At 37.6% G+C, this 24,415-nt stretch overlaps 1 protein-coding gene and 1 long non-coding RNA gene across 9 annotated transcripts in view; one reads left to right on the top strand and one right to left on the bottom strand.

The window, feature by feature from the left end:
• The window catches only part of MAPK10 (mitogen-activated protein kinase 10), a 157,720-nt gene that overhangs the window by 86,940 nt on the left and 46,365 nt on the right, over nt 1-24,415 (bottom strand). For 5 of the 8 annotated variants that reach the window (XM_064651670.1, XM_064651675.1, XM_064651671.1 and 2 more), the window contains 2 exons: nt 16,694-16,850; nt 687-758 (listed from right to left, as the gene is read on the bottom strand). In XM_064651670.1, coding sequence (XP_064507740.1) covers nt 687-758; nt 16,694-16,850 — 229 coding nt within the window. Of the gene's footprint in view, nt 1-659; nt 759-11,815; nt 11,835-16,693; nt 16,851-24,415 lie in introns of those variants that run through there. The other 3 variants (XM_064651677.1, XM_064651676.1, XM_064651672.1) reach the window with 3 other exon arrangements.
• LOC135412788 (uncharacterized) lies at nt 9,560-11,823 on the top strand. The gene is made up of 3 exons (XR_010429951.1): nt 9,560-9,692; nt 10,599-10,677; nt 11,580-11,823. It is a non-coding gene; the product is annotated as an uncharacterized LOC135412788 (long non-coding RNA).

Genomic DNA, 24,415 nt, shown 5'->3' with positions numbered 1-24,415 from the left:
GACTGTACAGAAGGGAGCAAAAAAAGTCATCTTTCAATCACAAGTGAAAAAATACACATATACATACACATATGCTAGCTAACTTAACCAAGAGAATCAAAAACTGGACAAATCAATCAACTGGACAAATTTTCTTTGCATCACTGATTTAGTTTCAGCCTTGTAGACTTCCATGTATTGTGACCAAGCAATTTCAAGGGTAATGCAGAAATACAGAATTGGCCATTGTGCAGTGTCACGACTCTGGAACCTGCATAGCACATGGAGTTCAATGGGAGACAAGACAAACACCACAATTTTAATTACCCTCCCTACACTTCCAGTAAAGGTAAACTAAGGGACAGAAAATTACAGTCACAGGCTACAGTGTAAAAGGCTCTGTCTCAAAAAACCCTAGAGGCTAAGATAAAATAGTTTTAGTTTGCATTTTTTCTGTTTGCAAACTGTGCCATTATTTTTCACTAAAAAAATTACATTAACATCAATCTACAAATTAAACTTAAAAGTAAATAGAAAAGTAATTTTTGTGATTTTCCTATTTTTTTGTATTTATTCTCTTTCTTATAACCAGTTACTCGCAGTAAGCTCCTGAAATTCACTTCTATTTTTCTTTTATTATAGTATGAATTGCAAAAATGAAGTACAAGTATATACTGTACCTTGTTTTACCTGTAAGGAACACACACCTGACAAAAGGCAATCTTCACATCCAGAGTAGGTTCACCACAATAATACAAGAAATGGCGGCTCATAAATACCTGCAATTAAAGAAAAGTAGACATAGAAATCTTGTCTGTCTGCTGATGTGCAAGTACAATGCAGCTCTAGCTACATTTGGATTCTAAACCCAACCTGAGCTGCTGTCCAGCTCATGGACAAAAGAAATGTTGGAACACTGAACTGTGAATAGGATTTAAATTCTTTCTGATGCTCACCAAGGTTATGGCTTCAAATATTACTTGATTACATCTTTAAAATTTTACAGTAACTGATGTCATTACCTCAAAGTTTATCATGTCACTGGTATACTCCTACACCAACAAAAAATTAAAATCAGGTCAATAATGTTTTAAACAATGTGGGAATGGGAGACAGTTATTGTTACAGGGAGGAAAGAAAAAAGTCCTAAGTTGAGAAATATTAGGAATATTATAGAAATGGAAAGACTAATTACATCGTTGTATAAATCCATGGCACAACCACTTTATGAATGTAGTTCTGGTTCTCATCTTAAGATTATACCACTAAAAAAGCTACAGTAAACGGCAGTAAAAAGGGTTCAAAGCACATACAGATTCCACACATGAAACAACTGCACAGACTGGGAATTTTTTTTAGCCTGTAAAAGAACTGAGTGGAAGTATGCTGGAGATCCAGAAAATGAGTGGCATACTTAAAAATGAAAACAGACTCCAATTACTTTTTTTTTTAATGAAAAAAATTTGTGGCATCACGTTATGTTATCAAAAAAAAAAGATTTAGAATCAGCAATAGGAGAGACATCTTTGTATGCTCCTTTATCACTGTGAAACTCCCTGCCTCATGTTGCTGTGGAAGTCAGAAGTCAACATAAGTACTAATATGATTAGGCAAATTCACATAAGAAGTATTCTGCTAAAGGCTATTGACCTCAAAAATATCACCCCTGACTCAAGACAACTCTGAGTCACAGTCTGCCACTATATGCTCACCCCATTTTTAGATTCTTTCACAGGCATCTGATGCTGGCCAAGGGAGTCCTACACTAGACTAGACAGGCCTTCCTGTGTACCCTGTTACAGCTGTTTTAGCTTTATTCCAGAGTCCCACATTCAGCTCTGACTAATCAATCCTTTCCTAGCTGCATTCTAGCATGGACATCAATGGGAAAAAAACCCCACAAACCACAAACCAAAACACAGCAATGCTATCAAGCTGGAATAGGTATCTGTGTCACAAGACTTTGAAGCACATCAATTTTTCTGCATGACTCCAAAAAGACCACCCAAACCAAACACACCAAACAACAACAACAACAACCTTTTAACAGTACAACTAAAAAGGAAAGTAACTCTTAGGTAAGATGAAATAAGTAATATATAACTTCATGTTTTTCTTTTCAACATAAGGTCATTAGAGAGACTTAAAAATCAAAACAAAGCAGCCATCCAAGCCATGATTCTGAAACACTATGTAGCTACTTAGGGCACTTGTCTCCAACAGGAACAATTAATTAACTTCAGGTGTAAATGGCACTAAATAAGACAAGACTTAATCTGGAGTGACTTCAACTTGCACCAACTGATCAGGACTAAAGAAACTGCAAGAAAGTATTCACCAGTACTTGCCAACTTCAATGCATCACATGCTCCCACACGAGTTTAATTTTTAATGAATGAACGTATGAATAATCCTGTTATGAAAGCAAGTTCATGACCTTTTCTGCATCACGTTACAATGTCTGAGATTGCTGTCTCATTGCCCAGTGAGTCATTACCAGAGCCTCACACTCCACAGTGGGTTTATATTAGTTTCTGTTGAAACAAGAAGAAAGAATACTTTTTTTTTTTTTTTTTTTAAAAAAAAAAAAAACTTTTGTCATTAGTCCTATTGCCAGTGATTTCTGGAAAGCTAGAAGATAGTTACACTGTCATGCTGCACTTATATACACTGGCATGATACATTATATTGCTATAATAATCAATGACTGAAATGTCAATATGATCAATATATGGTTATAATATACCACATTCAAGAAAGAAACTAGTAGTGGTAAGTGAAGAAAGGAAGGGAAGAAAATTGGGGAAATTTGGTTTCTCACTGCATTTGCTGTGAGGGTCTACTGAGAAGACACATTTTGTATTATATATTCATTACTGGGCATACACAGCTCCTCACTTTCCACAGGAGTGACTGTAACTTAATAGTCACCCTGAGCAGAGCAATAGACTGGTGAATTTTATGAACTGGAATACATTTTACAATTTATTATGTTGTCCTTGTATGCAGTCCATGCTTATAAAATAATAGAAGCATGATATGTTTTAATGGCCTAGATCAATACCCACATTCCTCTGTACATGAGATATACCAAATGAATCACTGCAGAGCTGAGTTCCTCCAACTGTACAGCAGGAATGAGAATACACAGCACAGCACAGAGGTCTATAAGACCGTGTACCCAGGGCAAAACAGCTTTGAGTTCATGTTTTACACAGTGTATATTGAATTCATACAAGGTTCCCTTCAGCGCCCTGTAAGGAATCACACATGTAGGTAACTTCTAATTCCTTCACGCAGAAAATGCATTCACACTCACCTGCATAAATCTCTTTGATCATATCTCCTCTGGTGCTACCTGACACCACATCACTAGAGACGTTTAAGAAATGTCAGTGTAAAGTGAATAAAGAACTGGCCTGATGCTGAGATAATTGTGTTACAACATAAAGCAGTTATAAAACAAGAAGCTACTGAGACAAACAGTGTCACTCACCAGAGATCGAAGTCTTAGGTGAGAGCATAAGCATCCAATATTTCTTTACCCTGTTTCTGGCACTTTATCTTTTCAACCTTGAGTGAAATCACTCAGGGTGGGAAGAGCTGGGAGAAAGAAACAGTGCTGATACAACAAAACACCTCGTAAAAACCCAGGCCGGCATCCAGCTGGGAAGCGATTGCAGTAGCATCACAGGGAGAAAACATGCCTGTGAAATACCAACACTACAACTGGATCTCAAATTTTCATCATGATCAAAGCATCTGTATGTCAGAAGCTGTAAAAACATACAAGACTCAGCAGCAAATACATGATCTACTTTCGGGTAAAACAGAACTAGGAGGCACTAAAATTAGGAGGAGGAAAGTAGACATGAAGGGAAGATAAAGAAAATCCTGAAAATTTTCTGAGCTGTCCAGTGGCACAATCCCCGAGGGAACTGCTGCCTGGAACTGTGAACATACCATGGAGGCTTGGCCTCTACCTAGCCTGCTGCTTTGTCATCCTCTTCTTCACTCCACTCCTCCCTTACAAAAAGCTATTCTTCAAAACAGAACATTGACTAAAGACATGCCCCAGTTTTAGGCATGACCTTCCCTTTGCCTGCAGTGCTGCTATCAAATCTGCCTTTTCTGGACAAGGACTTTTTATTTTTAAAAATGGTTATCTGTCTCTCCGGGGGTCAGGAGGATTATCTTCTTATTATTCAAACAGCTCTTTGAAGACTGAAAGGATTGAATCAATACTATTAGTATAATTACTGAGAGCAGAGAGGAAACCGTGAAACGAGAGTAGCCAAAGCAGACTAGAAAACTAACAGTAAATGTAGTTCTCAAATCTTTCTGCTCATCCTTGAATTCCTTCCTCGCCCTCAATGCTATATGATGTTGGTAATCCAGTGAACATCTGGGCAATTTGACAACCAATCTTTTGGCCTAGGGAGCCTTGTTTTGCTACCCAGACCACACTATCATTCACATGATTGGCTCCTGGATCATGAACAGAGAAGCTGTGTTTGCCTTAAGCCAAACAGATGCAAACTTCTGAGGGGCTGGAACTGTCGCTGTACCAACCCCAGGAGAGCCTCAGCACTTGCACCCATCATGTTGCCTCTAAGCTGCTTCACTAGCTGACCTTAACGAGCTCTCTTGTCTGGAGGAAGCATCACAGTCACTTTCTTTTCAGCAAATATCTTCATGATGGTTCCTCATCCCTGTGCCTCCTAATCACCGGGCAAATCCCTCGTTCTCAATAACACGAGGCAAATTCCTTGGCCTGTCACAGCATATTTAATGCTTTTTGTGAAAATTCAGAAGACAAATGTGGATCCTCAGGAAAGCTCCACATGACTTTTTAATTCAGAGAGATGAGGGAGCCAGCTGCCTTGCTGCAATGCTGCTTTCTTTGTCATAGCCCAGTCAGGCAGGACTCTTCACCTCACCCCACAGGATAACCACCTATGTCAAATGCGCTGATCCAGGAATGAAACAGGGCTTTTCCCTTCATGAGAAAAAACCACAGCAGCTGTTTGACCTCTATTTAAACCAGTATTGCTGCAGTTACAATGAAGATTCCAAACTAGCCCTTGGTGCTGTTCTCACCATCTCACATGCTCCTGAGACTATACTCTGAGAGGTATTTACAAATCCTAAAACAAAACAAAATGGAAACAAATGCTTCAAATCCTAATTTAAAAAATAACCCCACATGGAATTAAAAAAATAAATAAATTAGAAGTACAAGTTCTAATTTAAACAGGAATCAAATGGCAACTGAAGATACAATAGACAGAACTACCTGTACATAAAACACCACTAGATTTAAAAGGCACAGTGTGGCTGTAAACTGGAAAGTTTTAACAGAATCGCAGGACATCTCCCAAAAATATGCTATAATCTATGCCTAGTCCCATAAATTGTGATAATCTCAATATATATATATTCATATCAAGTGCCAAATCCAACATTTCTGCTTATTTGACATTACCACCCAAGTACATCTCATGTGCACAATGGGTACAGTGAATGTGCTCCCTATCTTCACAGGCATGTAGCTCTGTACTTGGGCTACAAAAGGTAAATTAAAGTATTTATTACTGCCTTATTATATTTCATTCATGAATATAAATATTCAGAGCATGAAAAAAATTCATGAAATAGCACTATCATTTAAAGTTTTTTTAAAAAAATCCTGTCCCACTTCAGTGAGAGGGGGAAATGGATCAATTTATCTGTCACTTAAAAACCTTCTTAAAAAACACTAATGTTCAAAGATTAACCTTTATGAATTATTAACGCTTCCTGATTTGAAAATGTGTTTCAATAATTTCATGCATTTCCAGTACTGGAATTCCTCCATCCTTCATCTGAAAATATATACTCTCACTACAGTATCTTAAAAGTTCTCTGAAATTTTCAGTGCTGCTGTCACTCCTGTAACTATATTTTTCCTTTACTGAAATTTGGCTATTCTGCTCTGTATAAACAACAAGAGGAATGTAGGAAATAATGAAGACTTGACCAAATGCACACAGTATGACAAAGTGTACTGGCAGAGAATGGTAATGTCTGATCCCCAAACTCCTACAGAATTTCAAATGTGGGCTTTGTCACCTTTAATATGCTCAAGAAAGAAGGCCTGCAATTTGCCCACATTTTTCATATAATTGCTGCCAGATATGATTGGGATATGTATGTTCAAATAATCCTGTCAAATTGGTCTTCAAAGAAAAAAACTTCAGGCTTTTCAGCAATTTTTATAGAACTTAAATTTGTTTCACATCTAACTCACAGCACTTCAACAGGAGACCCATCGCTTAGCAAGAAACTCCAAGACCTGACAGGATAAAGATGAACCAAAATTTGCAAGTAGATTAATAATAGACAGGGAGAATGTTTCTATTGTAAAAGAGTGCTTTTCTATTGTGTCTATTCTCTCACTTTAATTATTCTTGGAATAACCAGGGAAAGAAATAGTGTGAACAGTGTAATTACCATGGTTAAATCCCAGCAGAAACAGATCATTTTCCACTGAGATGAAAAGGGATAGCATGTAAAAATGCACAAGAATCATGCAAGTAGCTCTAAAATGAGCTGCTGGAAGAAAAAAGACAGTGGTGAAGAAAGAATCTAGGAATAGCACTGAGAAGGTTTTCAGAGGAAATAGGTTTGAAAGCAAAAAGAACAAACAAACAAACTGAAAAGACAAGGGACTAATAAACAGATTTTCCTATTGATCACAGCTCATGTGCAGAAGACAGGAACAAATGAGCCCTAAGCCTGGCCTTGCTACCAGGTTCTTGTGTATTCCTCAATCCTTTATTATGAGTTAGATCTCCAAATTTAACAACACTTGTTCTAAATGTCAAAGTTATAACAGTCCACGATATCACATACACAGGTAATACTTTTATGAACAGGTACTATCTGAAAAAGAACCTACTCCTGTGAGATGCTGCAGAAGATTAATTAGTCAAAGTTCATGGTGATCTTGTTACAATCTGTCATACCATCTTTTCATTTGCAGCTGAGCATCTTCCCTTCCTGATGCAAATTCAAAGAGAAAATAAAACCTAGCCACTGCCTAGAGGCATTAAATTAAACTTCAATGTTGGAAACAGCTCTGAATTTACACTGAATGAATCTCCAGTGGTAAATGTGCAAGACCATGACTACTATTGTCAGACAAAAATGAAGAAAAGCTAATTGGAAAGAAAAAGACAAAAACTTCAGGTAACCAGCACAGTTGAATGAAAAATTCTTCCCTCTCGGAAATTTGTTTTTCCCTATTAGAAAAAAAAAAAAATCCATAAAAAGCTGTTCCTTAGATAAATGTCAGTGGCAAAACTGCCTGAAGGTACACAATGAATCACATCAAAACTATTTTTAATACACTCCAAAGTCAGAGCACAATCTCCAAACTAACTCAAATTTGTATTTGCCTTCAATACAGGTGGCCCTGGCATTTTATGACTGGTGAAAATGACCTATCTTTTAAAGAATGCATAGAGAAAAATACTCAATTACTATCTGCATCAGGTAGTATCAAGAAAGTTAATAGATTTGAAAAAACTATATATTTTAAGTTCTAATACTTTGGAATTAATTTTTTTATACATTGAACTGTATGCTATTGGATCTCATTCTTAATAGGCTGCTCTGCTACGAATGTTAACCACTCCATTAACATGCAAAAAAGAATGAAAATCCTAGTTAAAAGTAAAACTCTAACTTCAGCAGAAATGTATGAAAGATCAACATATAGATCCTGTTTCAGGATACCTTCATTTTGTGGCACTGTGGTAAGCAACAATTTCTATAACGGTTTAATTCAATTTAGGGGAAAAATTATTATTTTGGTCATGTAAGAGGAACAAATTATGTAAACAAAATAATATTTAGTCAAGCTTTTACTTATTTGATAAAAAATTTTCTTACATTCTACCCATGCTACTTTTTCCTGTATCAAAGTATGTATGGTGGAGATATGAAAAGCTGTTCAGGACTATGGAATAACTTGCTCATCTGAAACATTTGTATTTATGATAACCTTAAAAAAACTATGTAATTTGCCATTGAACTGAGCCAGCTAATTTACCACACATGGTTATTCAGGACCAGAATCACATAATCACCCATATTGGAGGGTGCCTTGGGAAATCAATTATCCAACATCTCTAATCAAAACAAGGACAGTTGCTCCAGTTGTTTGTAAAGTTACAATGCTCAATCCCTGCCTTGGTTTGTATTTGCATATTAATACAGTAGCCACACAACTAAAAATACTATTACTCTAAAAAACGTAAGAGGCTTAGTTCTGGAGTGCAAGTCTGTGGCCATGAGCAGATTACACTGTAAATTCTGCAGCTACAAACCAGCTTATTTCTCAAACAACTAAAATCCGGATTTCTTGCCTTCTGAAAAGCTGTTCTCCCTTCTAAGCTTTAACATTTGTAAATTTTAATTACTTCCATAACAAAAACACTGCCAGAACTACTCATCTTGAGGATGCAAGCAGGATTTATTGCAAAATCACTGCAAATTGTTCGTACCAAATGACATTTATATATTGTTTTAGAAAACACAGAAAATATTTTGATACTTTCTGGCTTCTGTTGATTAAAACTCTAAATTTAAGAGAGAAAAGTCTTACTGGAGTAAGAAAAGGCCCTGTGCTTCTGATGATCAATAAATAAATCTAACATGATGCAAGACTGGAAAGAACAGCTTGTCTGCTTGCTGGGCCATAACCACTCACCTATGCTGCTGTTGTTTAGAACCTGTCATGCTAGTGCAGAATGGCTAAAGAAAGATTCCTTTAGAGTTAGGCAGACAAAAACACATCAAAAGTGGGTGTTTCCTTGCTCTAGTCTAACCACAGTTAATGTAGGCTTGTAGTTTGAAGGACTTCTACCCAGCATACAACTGCACAGTGCTTTCCCCTTTAGCCTCCTTGGCTGCCTGCAGGCACATGGACACTGATATGTTCTAATAATCCCACATATGTTTGTTTTCTGTTCTTCAGATAGGTATTTCTCCTTAAGAACTACATCAGATTCAGCCATGAAGCTCTTACATTAATCAAGCCCCCAAGTACACAAAAACTGAAGTGTAGCACGTACGCTTTCACTGATGCTCAACTTCTTCATGTCTGACACACAATTTGCAAGAAACTTGAGCTTACTATATTTAGCAGCTACACCAAAAATAAAACAAAGGGAAATAAAACTATCCATTACTACAAGGAATAATAATGATAATTACTTATCCACTGAATACAATGAAAGTTCCAGGGTCTGACAAAACAGTGAGAGGTGAACTATTTAAAGAAAGCATATCTGCTGCTGCCAAGTGGTTTTGCTGCAATAGTGTTATTCAGTTTTCCATATGCAAAACTAGAAATATAGTAGCTCATTAATGCAAAAATACAGAATCATGAAGGCTATTGTTAGTTTCTTATTATACAGATAACTGTAAACTACCACATTAGGAAAAAAATCACAGTTTTGTGAACTTTGACTGGAGAGGTAAGGAGTGATTAAAACAAAGTCATGTTCCTTTTAGGCTCCTGTATGCAAGTAAAGCAAGGAACAGTGTGTTAAAACACAAAGGTTAAGCATCACAAGAAAGTAACTTTTTTTCTTTGTTTCTCTTTGTTCTGTAGAATTGGAACAAAGTGACTTTGATAAAGTCAGAGGAGGGGAATTTCAGATACAGTAAGTAGAAACACTTCTTCATGTACAATTCTTTTTAGACCTCAAAACTAATATATTGTTGCAGAAAGTACAGCAAGGCCAGGTTTTTAATAAAAACAAGGCTGTCCGGATCTATAATCACAGACATAAAATGGTTAGGTTTGGAAGGGACTTAAAGATCTTCTAGTTCCAAGACATGAACAGGGATGCCACTTACTACATCAGCTTGCTCAGGGCCACATCCAGCCTGGCCTCGAACACTTCCAGGGATGGGGCATCCACAACCTCTCTGAGCAACCTGTGCTGGTGCCTCATCACCCTCACAGTAAAAAAATTCATCCTAACATCTAAACTAAACCTACTCTCTTTTAGTTTAAAAGCATTGCCCCTTCTTCTGTCACCATCTGCCTGTATAAAAACTCCCTCTCTCCTTTTTATAAGCCCCCTTAAGGTCCTGAAAGGCTGCAATGAGGTCTTCCCTAAGTCTTGTCTCCAGGCTGAACAACCCCAGCTCTCTCAGCCTGTAATAGCTAATGGTTACAGCAAATAAGATATTCTGGTTCAGAACTTCAATTAGGGTCCTCCTATCTGAGGCCTACTGTGCAGGAAAAGTCCTATTATGGTTATTTACAGATAACTTAAATGACCAATCCATGTATTACTTTGAAAGAATTTGGACTGGAAGATCAGAGATGAGTATCACAATGTGATACATTGCCATGATAAGGGTAAACATGTATTTACATGAGGTACTTTTACTAAAGAATTTAAGAACTACAAGAGCACAACCTTATCCTGCTTTTGACTCCCTAAATGTAAGTGCAAAAATAATTCTCAAGCTCTTCCATTTAGCTCCTTCTCATGTAATTTTTCAATAATGCTGCAATCCATATCTTGCTCTTCTAATGGTTTTGGTTTCTTTTTCAGCTGTGACTCAATTACCAGAGCTAGAAAACTCCTGATGTCCAGTGTCAAGCTCTCTTTAGGCTCATAACAAAATAGCAAGGTAAATGCTACTTATTTTGTCCAGTTCTTCACACTTGATTAATTCTATTCCCTATAAATCATTTGCCTTATATTCATCCCATTTAACTACAAGCCTGGAAGAGTATAGGCAAATACATATTTTTTGAAGCTTCACACACACATGCCATCGGATCAGTAGCAATAATAATCACACCCCTTACATGTGTTCATAATGCACATGGTCATCTAAAGAAGAGAAAGCTCTTAAGGGAGATATAAATCCACATGCCCTTTCTGTTCTAGGAAAATCTCAGCCACTTAGTGTGTGCCCAAGGCACAAATGCTTCCTAGAGCTCCCATGTGGACAGTGCAGCTTCACATCAGCCTCAGTGGAGGCCCATACTCATAAAGCATAACACAGCCCTTGCACAGTTCCACTGGAGCACTGGCTTTCACTCTCCCAAACTAGAAATGTTAACATGAGTGAAAAAATGTAGAACTCGGTCATATGCCAGGGCTCTAGAGTTCTGGATTAGGGTTTCAGGGCTTTAACATGTTTTTTGGGTGGCAGCCTTTATCAAGGGCTCAACGGGGAATCATTTCCTTTCTCTGAAACATCTGTTGGTCAGTAAAATTCCAATTACACTTAGCTCTTCTCTTACAGCAGGCAAGGAATATACAGCATAAGAAGGCAATTGCTGTTTGAATGAGCAACAGAGCAGTGAACATAATGGGTTTTTAGAGTCATTTCCTAAATGTAAACAAGTATAAACCTCTCCTGATCCAGACAGAAGCTTAGCAGCACCTTGCATAATTTTACTCTCTGTTCCTATCTTCTAGGCTTCTAAACACAGATGAATATTATGAAAAATAGACATAGATAAAATATATTCATATATAAAGTATAATAATACATTTCTTGTTCTCTTGAACCTCGTAAAGGCCATGTGTCCAGAAAGCATAACCAGACAGCTCTGCTGCCTGCTTTTCAATGCCAAGCTGAAAATGCTGTACTGAAGGACACTGATTTCCTGTATCATCACTAAGTTTGAGACTGTTTCCCAAACAGCAGCAGATGCCCAGAGAATCAGATATGACTGTCCCTTAGTGTTTTCTGATGTCATTTCCAGCTCCCATAGAAAATGCAAATAGGACAAATCAACTTAAACCCAACTGACCTGGCATCACTTAAAAGGAATTATGCCGCCGTGAGACAGCTGATGGATTCCTCTTCTCCAGTTCAAAGTGATAACATGGGCAACTGCAACATGTAATGAATGTCATGAAGCTGCTCCACACAAAAATGACTTGCTATCCAGAAAAACCAACTGATTTTAGACAAGAAATTTGCTTCACATAGTTTTCAGCCTCTTGTAGAGTACAGAATAGTTTTCATACTCTATGCTACATAAATCCTTTGCAATAATGTGCATAGTTAATGTATTTCCAAGGTAATTGACTGTTTACTGCAAATCTTATGATAAAAAACACACCTTTTAGACCTCCTTCCCCCCTGCTCCAAGTTCAGTGTGCTAAGCAAAAGAAGGAGCTGGATATTGTACAAAACCAGGGTTTTTGTAAAGACCTCAAGAGCTCCTACACACACATCTGACAGAGAATAAAACCAAAGCACCAGAAAAAAAAATGATATGTTCATTCAGTCAGGAATAGTGGCTTGGGTGCCTGGCTTTAATCCACCTACTGAAAACTACTATAAATAGTATGGGTCAAATCCCTAAACAAAACAAAAGTTAAGGAAGACTGTGTTTCTCTTAAGGAAGACTTAACAGAAACTCATCCTTGTTTCCCAGAAACAAAGGAACAAAATATGGTTTTGCTTGCATAGGCAAGTGCTTTCTTTTTTTTGCATTTCGTTTTTGAAGCCAAACATACTGGAGTGTAGAAATGAGCAGCTGAATAAACTGATATATTTCCCTGTGAAATCTAGGATTTTTATAATCTTTTTTTTTTCCCCCTAAGATTTCTCTTTTCTAGGACACATTTGTAGGTTTTGGTGTGAAATGAAATGGATACATGAATAATAACAGATTCCATGTTCTTTTGAGTGACAGGGAGCTGCGGTGGGCTGAAATTTGTAAATGATGGTGCGAAACGGGAAAAGGAACACATTTCTGAAACAGGAGGAGCCTTTAAAGCACTTGTAAGTGTGGCTATGAAAGTAACCTTACCCCTGCTCCACCTCTCTGCATGAGTACAAACACTTTTTATCAGTTACTCTGTGTCTCCTCTGAGCTCTTTGTCCTCAAAACGCTTTTCTTCGGGGCAAGGCAAAGGGGAAGGCTTAGATTTGTGTTATTTAAGTACCTACAACTACCAGCATACAAATTGAAGCCTTTAAAAAAACCCACATCAGATCCAGACCTCACAAGAAGTGTTCTATAACACTGGATTTTTTTGAATTTTATTTTTTAACCTTGATAGCACATCAACTTGAATAACAATCTTCCAGAATGCATTGTTTACCAAACCAGTTGCTATTTTCACAAGATATTTTGTTTGTATCTTTCCTGTGGTTTTTTTTTCGTTTGATATCTGGGGTTTTTGTTTGGGTTTTATTTGGGGCTAACAGTAAAAGGGTCTTCTGGCATTTTATTTTGGCCAGAGCTGACCCCCATTAACAAGTCTGATTAAATGCAGAATTTAAATCTATACCACGGCTTTTGATAGCAATAATACCTCTACTTAAGAAAAATTTGACTTTTTTTTTTGCATTATGAAAAGATTTTTAATATAATAATACTTCAGGATGCTTGCAACAATGAATAAGAACTAGCCACACTGGTTAGCATAAGATGCTTAAAATCTGGCTAACTATCACTGCTATTTTCTTGTTCTAAACTTTATATTCAGCTGCCATTTGTTGTTACCTAACAAACCCTTATGTGAGTAGTACAAGTGAGGTTTCAGCCTCCCTGCATTAGAGGAGAGCACACCTGAAAGATGCCACATTCAGCCCCTGCAATTCAAGTGAAAGGTACCTGTAGGTGACTGCCAACACACTGTCAACTGGACAGGCTGAGACAGCTCTTGTCCTGCAGCACCTCAGGGTAAACTCTGGCATTTCTGCAGACATTTCTAAGCAGGATACCAATCATTTCCATGCAGAATGAAACTTTTAGCTTGCTTTCCTAATGGAATACAGTTTGTCTGTTCATCCTTCGACTTTAAATAACTTTTGAAAGGGTAATTAATCAGGAGTGAGAAATACAGAGAAACCCAGGTTTTACTAGTATAAGTGTTCATGAATTCATCCAAGTGAGTTTATGGACATCTTGTCCTCTAGGATGCTTAATGAGTCCAACAAATTTGCTGCAGTAGACAGCTGGCAAGACAATGTTATAAAAACCTTTATGATTTGCACAAAATAGGTTTAAACAGAAGGCAGACATTTTATACCGTTATCAGTTTTCTACAAGTACACATAGATATGTGCAGTAATACAACATAAATAAAACTATTCAGACACTTTCCAAAACTGAAACTCAATCAGCAGAAATGCCACTTATTCACCACAACACAGCAGAAAAAAATGTTGTCCTGTTCTTCTTCTCATGACTCTAGCCTGTTTCTCTAAATTACAGGGCTAAATCTCTGCAATAAAAAAGCATCAAAATTAATCCTTTGTGCCAGCTACTTCTACTTTGCTCACATAGGAGTTAAGTATCCTATGCTACGTAATTTAAATGAAACACATTCTTTGAAATAACAAGAGAGAATCATTTCAGCAGATTACTCTGAGTTTCAATGTACCAGACTGATCCTGCCTCAGTCCTATCCAAACCCCTTTTTATTTCAGTTCCCTCTCACAGTCTCTCAGGCCTTCTAATTTATAGCAACATCTTACCTGCAGGTAGCATGTCTTTGTAATTTACAGCTGAAGATACTATCTTTGAAAAAAAGAAGATTCAAGAACAGTGTTACGTTCTGATCATGTAAATTTATGTCTCAAGAAACACCAAAAAATTCCAAACTGAACACAACAGTTCTTGGCAGACCAGATATGTGAGATATATACACGTTTGTGAATGACACGATTTCAGTATCCAACATAGCATATTGGAGATATTCCTGAGCTGAAGTGTACTATTTATCCTCAGATCTAAGGCAGAATTCACACAGCTTCAGCACATTTAAAAATATTCTGAGTCACGTATGGTGAGAACTTCAGCGTTCTTTCTTATACCTAAAATATGTAAATAATTACTTCCTTGTTAATTTAAGCCCCATACATCCAGATGATAGAGACTATGGTCTCAGAGGACTACTTTTGTTTTGTTAAGCACATACATCCTATCAAAATGTACAAGAAATGACTTCTGGGGAGGCAGGGAGCCTGCATGCTTCAGCCTAGATCCTCCCTCCATTAGCCATAACCTGTCAACTCCACCATTTCAGTGACTCTTGTTGCTGTTGATTTGCTGCTGGACATGTTAGAGAACACAAATACCGAGTAAAGCTTCACTAGACACAAAATGAAAAGGGAACAAAGGCTTTTTCTTGTACTTATCTAGTCAGAACACGAGTGTCTTAATAAGCACAGGTTGAGTCTGTCTTGCATTTTGAGCTGCCATCAATTCCTCCATAACACAGGTTCATGAGAAGTTCTGTCTCTTCTCTAATCTCTCATAGACAGGTATGAACAGACCTGAACATGATCATGACAGTGCTGCTTGCACCAAAATTAATTCCTGGTACAGGCTTTGCACCTGTGCTCCCAGGCTGACCTGAAAGTGATGCCAGGCAGAACACCTACAGCAGCATTAACACCTCCTCTCCAGCAACACCCAAGTATTGTTAACAGCAGATCACCTTAAAATGACAAACTGGGCACCCAGAAATGGAAATAGAATCATAGAATCATTAAGGTTGGAAAAGAGCATAAGATCATTGAGTCCAAACATTAAATGCCTCATTTATTCCAACTTCCCATGCATTAACTTAACATGCAGCCAACAGTCATACCTCCAGTAGGATCAGTACCTAGGAAGCCAAGTTTACCCAGTCACATTCTATTGTGAACTTAATTGACTATGTTTATCAAAGTAAACAGACCACAAAGCAAAAAGCCAAGTTAAACTAAGAAAACGACTCACCAAGTGAAAAAAATAGAAGTAGGCTACGTAAGTTACAAGAATACTTTGTGATTTTCTGCAGCTGTTCTCAGCACTGCTTAGCAAATTAATTTAACACAGAATGTCATTCAGAACTGGTTTTAGTCCTTGTTAGCGTTTTAGCACATTATAACGATTAATCATTTTTTATTAATGTATGGGCATTAAATATGAACTAAGAACAGTCACACAGTACTGAGTACTGTTTTATATTAAGATAAAACTCATGTTTTATATTAAGATTTACACTATTTTTATATTCTGCTTATAATACTACACATCCATACTACAGAGAGAAGAATATTACAAGTGTATTGAGATCTTGATTTTGCAAAAATTTAAATACAGGCCTAAAGGGGATACCAGCATGTGCAATATTCTCTAAACCACAGAGGTAAACATGGACATAAGGCTTTGCATAGGATTCACAGCTGCACAGTCATGCTTACAGAAGGAAAATAATACTAAAATTAGATTTAGAGGTGAAACTTCACAGTAAGATATACAGCTAAATAGGTCAGGTCTACCTCACCATGCCATCCAGGCTGTCAAGCACACCTTATTTCATCCAGTACTTTTTTAAAGATTCTTTCAGTGGCCAAATCAAAACCTGCTCTGTCATAACACTCACAGGCATTTTTCATAAATGAAGTCTATGATCACAATCAGGTCTCCCTTGGAGAAGGCAGACTAAAAACAACATCTACAAACAACAAATTACAGAACACCTTTAGAAAGTGTTTTCTTTCCTGTACTCATTGTCCTCTGATTACTTTGCATGCATTTTTACAGTATACTCATCACAGTGTAATACGAACATTTCAGAAACATGTAATATCTCCAAGTAGCCCACTCCTTTTACAGGGATTTTCCTTTTTATTAAACTTGTTTTCATCAGTTATTAGGTGGCCCGAGGTGCCTTACCAGGGATAGGGTAGTCTGCCAGCGAAGTTTTACATTTTGTCCAGGTGACACACTTGTAATTGTTCTGAGGTCTTCCTGGGGAGAGCTGCAAGTCTGGGGAGTGCTGCTCAACAAATGCGGTCTGTCGAAGTTTCGCCTCTGTCCCAGGAGAAGACAGCTGTCAAAGGAGTTAAAGACAGGCAGGGTTAAGGAAGCCTGGGGCTGAGTTGGGACAGTTAGCTCATTTTGGGAGCATTTGCTCCATTGTACCATGCTCCAATTTGAAACTGTACAGATACCAGAAGCAAGGTATCTGAATGGTCCATTTTCTCTCATTAAAGTAGCTGTTTTCTTTCAAACCCTCTGCAGCCCTTCTAAGGCCAATACTTTCATGAACTGGTATAATCTGTTGGGTTAAAAAGCCTGGAGGTCACTACAATGCATTGTGATAGTCAGAGACTGCTATACCTGTCAGGGATAGAGAACATTTCTGTTGCTGTGGACCTTCAGGATAGAGAACAGTCCAAAAGGCAAACAAGCAATTCATTATTCCTTAAATGTGCCATTAGACAAGGCTAAGGAATTCACATCCTGGATCTTTCTGCACGGTCCTGGAAGGCTTACATGAAAAAGACAATTCCTGATTTGGAGAAATAAAGAAACTTTCTGAGGGAAGGTAAATTAAACTCCCCAAAACATCAAGGTAGAAACAATCAGGAGTAGAAATTCAAGAGAAGCAAATGATAAAACTTAGCAGCTCCATATAGGTGAGGAAGGGGTATATTAGAAAGATGTGTTGTTGTTCACTCTAAGAATAATACTGACACTTCACTTTCTACCAATTGCAAGAGCTGTTTACCAACCTACCTTTTCTTGGTCCTGCCAACTGCACATTTACATCTTTCTCTTTTGCTTTGCTGTCCTGGACAACTGCAGCAGGTCTTATATTCAAGAGAACAGGGGTGCAGAGGACAATGGCAACCAACAGCCTTGCAACTTCTTCCATTAACTTATTCCACAGGATGTTTAAATGCCACTTTCACACACAACTTGGCAAAATATGTACTTCAGACCACCATATGGCACATTTACCCCCACATGGCCTTGGCTTTCTACAAAGGCTTGTTTGCCACATCTGATTTAAGACATAAACTTTAAAAGGAACAAGCTGCTGTTAGAGGCCTTTAAGACACTCTTAGATGACAACGAAAAACACAGAAGGATTTGTACATTCAAGAGCCTCTACATCTTCAAAAAAACAGTTTCTATGATCATACTCTGCTTTCTATACAGCCATGGACAAGGAAGCCCATGTCACGAACCACTGTGCAAAGGCAAGAATAGAAGATCAATAACCTTTCCCTTTTTTTCCTTACAAGTGATTTTACCACTACTTTGAGTTAAATTCTGATATTCCTGGTAACAGTGCTATAAAAAACATTGCTGAAGAAGACACCAGTAAATTATCCAATCTATACGCCTGCCTGAGAGCAGGATCAACTGTAATTATTTCTGACAGATATTTTCATAACTTGTTCTTCACAACGGAACATGCCCTTGCAATTTACATTACATTCAGTGGAGAATTCCTGTTTACAAAGAATAAAATCTGTAGCATCAGAGGAACACCACTCAACAGAAAGTTAGGCCTACAAAGATATAAAAGAATTCACAGAAAGTTTATATACCAATTTAATTGCCTGTAGAAAGGTTAATCAGGATTATGAACACTTCTATGATGAACCAGTATATGCCCTCTAGAAAACTTTGAGTGTTTTAGCTGTTAATGAAGAGACTGTATGTTTAGTATACTCAAGTCAGTTGCTTTACAGGTGATAAATATAATTTTAAACAGCCACTGCATTTGTACACCATAATCTGAAGAAACAGACCATAATCGACCTGACCAGAGGAGCTCAATGTTTCATTTAAGTCAAGGAGTTTCCTTATCCACCTCACAATAAGCATTAACATCTCACAAGCTTTAGGAAAGCCATTCAGGTAGCAGTGAAGCATGTCACAATGAGGAACAGCTTACAGCACCCTTCTCCTTCAGAGGCAGAATGCTTTTGTTAAAAATGGGTCCCTGTATTTCGGTACTTAGCTATTTCACTAATTCAGAGCCATGTTTCAGAATAACTACTCTCCCCTTAACTTCTCTGGGGATTCTTTTCCTTTAAGAGAAATTACCCTCTCTAAACCAGACACTGTCTTTTGAAACGTGAAGTTGTATCTTATCATCATTTACCTCTCTTTCTTTTACAGTGTGTATTATTATAATCCTAGCTCCTTTTCCTCTGTATAATCCAAATAATATCTGAAAGCTGCTCATTTAAAATGTTGGTGGTTTATTTTAAGCACAAGTTCCAAACTCAAGGATACACTGAAAGAAGAATAAATTCATATTTGTGAGTTACTATTCCCACATGATTGCAGAACAACCCAGTCTGTAAGTCACAAAACAGCCCACTCTTCCATGAGACATGCATCCCTTTGGCCTACAGTAGAATGTACATTTCCCCAAATTAACAGCCATATACTACCAGTCCAAAGATCTTCCTGAATTTCAGAAAGGGCATCAGCTTGGGACTAATTTTAATATTCCAATGAATTTAGAAATGAAGCGTATCTTATTTAGTAGAATTGGTTCATACTTAAAAAATCAGGCAGCGTTGGCAGCCAAACTGACGTTTGGAAGCGAAACACTAAGCACACTGTGCAATATTTGAGATTTTGTTGTGTTAAGTTTTTTTGGTAGACAGAACTTACCTGCAATACTTAAATGGTTAAGAGAAGATCATCAGATCCTTTTCTAGGCTAGCCAGCATGTGCTGTTCAATAGTTAATCACTCCTGAACAACATTCAACCATGATATAAAAGCCAAATCTCTATCCTATTGCTAAGCACAATGCAGTTTATCAGTCCATATGTTGAAAGAGATGTTGTATGAATGAAACACACAGCATCAGCAATAATGAATTGGATGTTTAAAAAGCAAGATGGATGCCTCCAATTCTCAATCAGAAAGGCACATTAAACCAGTCACAGAAAACCATTTCCAAGGCCTTCTAGTGCATTCATGCCTAGTCCCAGCTGCATTTCAAAGAGGATAAAAATAAAATGACTCGTACACTACGCCAGCTCCACAGTGGAAGCACTTCCATGCCTGGGAATGGAAGAGACAATTCCTGAAGTAGAAGTTCTCAAAAATATGCAGAGTCAGCTGAACACAAGGCAGCTGTCGCCTTGGAAAGGAAACCGAATTTGCAAGAAGTCTACTTTGAGTTGGAAGAGGAGAAGGGAAAAAGGAGAAAAGGAATGTGATCATTGCAAGTCTGCAAAATTTGCCACAAGTCTTCCCTGAACAAATTTCGAAGCTCTAATAGGAAGGCAATTTTAAAGCCAAACACCATCAGCACAAAAGCAGAGTTCTGTTGCAATCACAAATAATCCTCAGCAAAAGAAATGTTTCACTTTATTTGCATAAGTCCATAGCACAGGGTAGCCCCTCCAACTTCAGCTGTGTACTATCCTCCAAAGAACATGAGCCACTGCCCAACACAACCAGCCTTTGCTCACTTTTCTCTACTATTGCTAATGCTGACAAGTTTTTCTATGGTATCACAAAGTCCAATGGTATTTGTTGTTTTTCCTCAAAACTTCAGATTAAGAATTTTAACTTTTAAATAGAAGACATTTCTCTCCCTTATGATTGCAGAAAGGAACAGAGAACTCAACAGCCTCAAAAGATTAAAAAAAAGAACATACAAATATTCTCCATTTAAAAACAAAACGACAGTAATTTTTTGAGACTTCAACTCATGGTTTATGAGTACACAGAGAAAAAATCCACTTTGCAAATGAAAGGCAGATTTAGGCATGTGCCAACCTGTAGCCATAAATTCAAGATAATTTCTTGTCTTGAAAAGATGCCTTCCTCTAAAATCAGTATTTAAAGGAAACTCTACCGGTTACTTCAGCAGCAGGAAAAACAGGTTCATTGGTGACTGGTATCAGTCACTGCTAATGAAGGATAAATCACTATACAAGAGTTAAGAGTCCAAGCAAAGGCATTCCAGCAGGATGGACAATTATTCTGCTGAGATAAATTACCACTGAAATAAAATTCCGCAGTATTAACTAAGGGTTAGCTTGGAGTAGTGCAAAGCCAAAATATAGACAGTATCTAATCTCCACTGTGACCATGAGCACCACAGAACAAAAGTTTTTAAAAACCTTGTCAGTGTATAAGTCTACTGCAGCCCTTATGAATACATAGAAGCAAAGCACGTGTGTGTGCCAATGTGCTACTGAAATTTTCTTGGCTTAATCTGAAAAAAGTTGCACATATAAAGGAGTACCTGTAGGGCATTGGCTCACTGGAGAACATTTTATTTGTCAGAAATTACTCCAGTATATCAGAGACACTTTGTAACAATGCCATTATTTTTATATAAATATGACAGAATGACACAGAACACTGAAAAAGTGCAAAGAAAAGACCTTTCAGTAATAAGAATTGACAACCCAGTTTCTCTAGACAACTTTTCAGTTGATGTTGCAACAACTGACTAGAACACAACTTGTACATTTTCTGGGCAATTCTCCTCCCAAATCCTGGCCCAAATCAAGTATCCAAGTTGCTAATGATGCAAACCCAGATGATCAGAATGAATGTCAAATATTTAAGCATGAAATATGGAATCCTAGAATGGTTTGGGTTGGAAGCAACCTCTAAAAATCATCTAGTCCATTCCCCCTGCTGTGGGCAAGACCATCTCTCATTAGATCATGTTGCTCAAATACCCATCCAAGAGCAGCCTATGTCCACTTCATTTGAGCCACAAAGTTCAGTGTGAAAATAGGCTGCCTTTCATAAATGTGATCTCAATAGTTTGTTGAGTTTGTCTTTACACTGCCTTTTTCTACTGAGATTAGACAGGAGCTTTCACCGAGATGAGACTTTATCAGCTTTCTCTGTGAGTATTATCCAATTGCTCTGTGAGCACAAAACCCCAGTGCCTACAGCAACAGAAGTTATATTTCAAACTGGAATGTCAAGACAGACAAAAGAATCCCTCGCTAGCCAACATATTTCTCATCAGCCGAAGCATGTGGGTGGAAAACAAACCAGTGGGACCAACTGCATAGATTTTAACTACGTATATACGCAAAATTTTAACACCACTGAGGGAAATAAGCTCATTTGTTAAAATTTCTGCGTTTTATTACGATAGTTCAAAACTTATGAGTTGGATCCATGGTTTGCTTTTCACCACATGCTTCGGCTGACTGAGAAATATGTAGGCCCTAGCGAGGGATTCTTTTGTCTGCTCTTGAATTCCAGTTTGAATCTCACATTCTGTCTGCTGTAGGCACTCACTTAACATGAAGACTGGAACAGTTTTAGCATTTTATACACTGATTAAACCAGTCTATTTTGAAGCAGTTAGGTACTATTATCACTATGCAGAGTTTCACAGTAGAACCTGGAATTCTTTCTGTCACAAACATTACGTCCAGTGAAATTACTACAAAGTGGGTGTCAGATAACATGTTGAATTGCCCTGACCTACAGAAACTATGAAGTACATGGTTGTGAAGGTTATGCAATAGTTATTATGAATAACGATTGGACAAAACGTTTAGGAGACATCCTTGACAACATCAATAGGTCACGTTTATAAACCAATAAAAGATTTAAATGGGGTAAAAAATGGAGTTGTAAAAGCTCGTGAAGGGATTGTATCTGGTTTGAATTCCAAGAGGCAATCATACACCCTGGCTTTGGGCTGAGAATATGTGATGTTCTTTTGGACAGGCAAGTCCTTCTTTTAAAAATAGTTCAATTACTCTGTAGGTCTTCACCCAGGTGATAAAATAAGGGGCCCTAAGGTGGAGAGGTTGAATTCTGAAGAATGTATTTTATTACCTTTTTTGCTTGATTGGTTTGGGTTTTTTCTAAATAAACTTAAATGAAATCTTGAATTTCTACATGTGCTTATGACAAGAATGGTCTGATGAACGGAAGGATCTCATCAAAACTGAGGGGAAAAAAAGGAAAAAAAAGAATTATTTTTGGTACTGCCTATCTGCTTCAGAGGGAAGCAAGGAAACCAAGGTCTAAGTACAAATTATTAAGTCTCAGAAAAAATATACATAATCTAAAAATGTAAAATAGCTTAAGGATTCAAGCTACCTGAAGTCCTATAGGTCAGGATATGTCATTGTGACAGCATAAATCATAAAGGTGACACAACTTTCCAAGCTTTCCTATACTCCCATGTCTGCAAGGCAAGCAATTATCAGCTGCAGAAGGAACACATTTCCTTTCTGATACCAAAATTCACTCTGCTTCACTAATGAGCCTCTCCTTATGTGCCTGCAGCTGTATTCACAGTCCCAATGATCCACCACATTGAGTATGGACCACCATGTCTTTGCACTTCAGGAGCATCCCTCCTTGTATTTACACAGATCCTATAACTGTCATAAGTCACAAGTGTACAACCTAGGACAAGTTGCAATTCTCTCCAGTTCCTTCAGGATTTTCCCCTCACGACATGCATGGCCAAATCAGTGATGGTCTTATCTTGGAGGAAAACATCTGTGTAAGTATCCTTGACCATACTGAGACTCCTTAATTTCTGTTTACAACTAAATGAGTTATGAATAGGTAAACTACTCCTCTGTTTAGCTTCATGTTGGAAAATACTTTCTTCTTCAAGAAAGACAATGACTCAAGTGAAGAAAGCCACCTGATGCAGAGTAGTATTTAATCATAAATGTGAATGTGGCTGTAGATCACAGAAATACCATGCCAATACCCTGCATTTCTCATTTCATATCAACTCTAGCTCGATGTCTACCATTCTGACAGACTTCACCCACCTGCTCACCCTCTACTCACAAAGAGAATAAAACTACTAACCATGTACTATGAAAAAAGTTCATACTCTGGCATCTGCACCCTTTACTATAAATATGTAATTCACACAGCCTAATACCTAAATAGCAAGCTCAGACCATACATAGTTAAAATGTATATAAATGAAACTCAGAGGAACGCTTTCAGAAACACCACCCCACAGGCCATTAGGTTTCACCGCTGAACAGAGAGATATTCTCTCTACTCACAGCACCCAGAGTCCCCTTACATCCTTCATCTGAAAAGATTTCAGCTCATATGGGTCCATGTGCTGATCACTTGTCACTCCTCAAACCCATACAGGCACAAAGCAGCAGCACTTCTTGCCAGTAAGGTAACATTTGGGATTCCCTAGGCCTGCAAAACGAGTGTGCACTACCAGTTCTTCAAAGGAATAAAAAATTAAGTAAAAAAATAAGCACAGTTACATTTCTCAAACAATTATCTGGAAGCAACGTAAACAGAAATAGAAGGCAATCCTATAAATAATACAGCAGAGCACGTGGTGCCATATTCTAGGAAGTAACTGAATTTACCAACATACACCCGATAGAGTAATTACATGTAAAGAAACCACAACACATTTGTGGTTTCTTCATCAAATGTCAACTTATCTAGTGTATTCTAAGCAATATGCACTACAAATTCTAAGCATCATTCATGTAAAGAAAAGCTCAAATTATTAGGTGTCTATGGATCCATTAACATGCAGCACTCCTTGCAAGCATGTGTCTTTGTATTAGTTACTCAGATTTACATAACTGTGATAAATGTACACAATCTCATGTTTGATTTCACTGATCCTTTGTGAAAT

The sequence above is a fragment of the Pseudopipra pipra genome, chromosome 4 (genome assembly GCF_036250125.1).
Source record: "Pseudopipra pipra isolate bDixPip1 chromosome 4, bDixPip1.hap1, whole genome shotgun sequence".
Lineage (NCBI taxonomy): Eukaryota > Metazoa > Chordata > Aves > Passeriformes > Pipridae > Pseudopipra > Pseudopipra pipra.
This window is presented reverse-complemented; position numbering and strand designations above follow the sequence as displayed.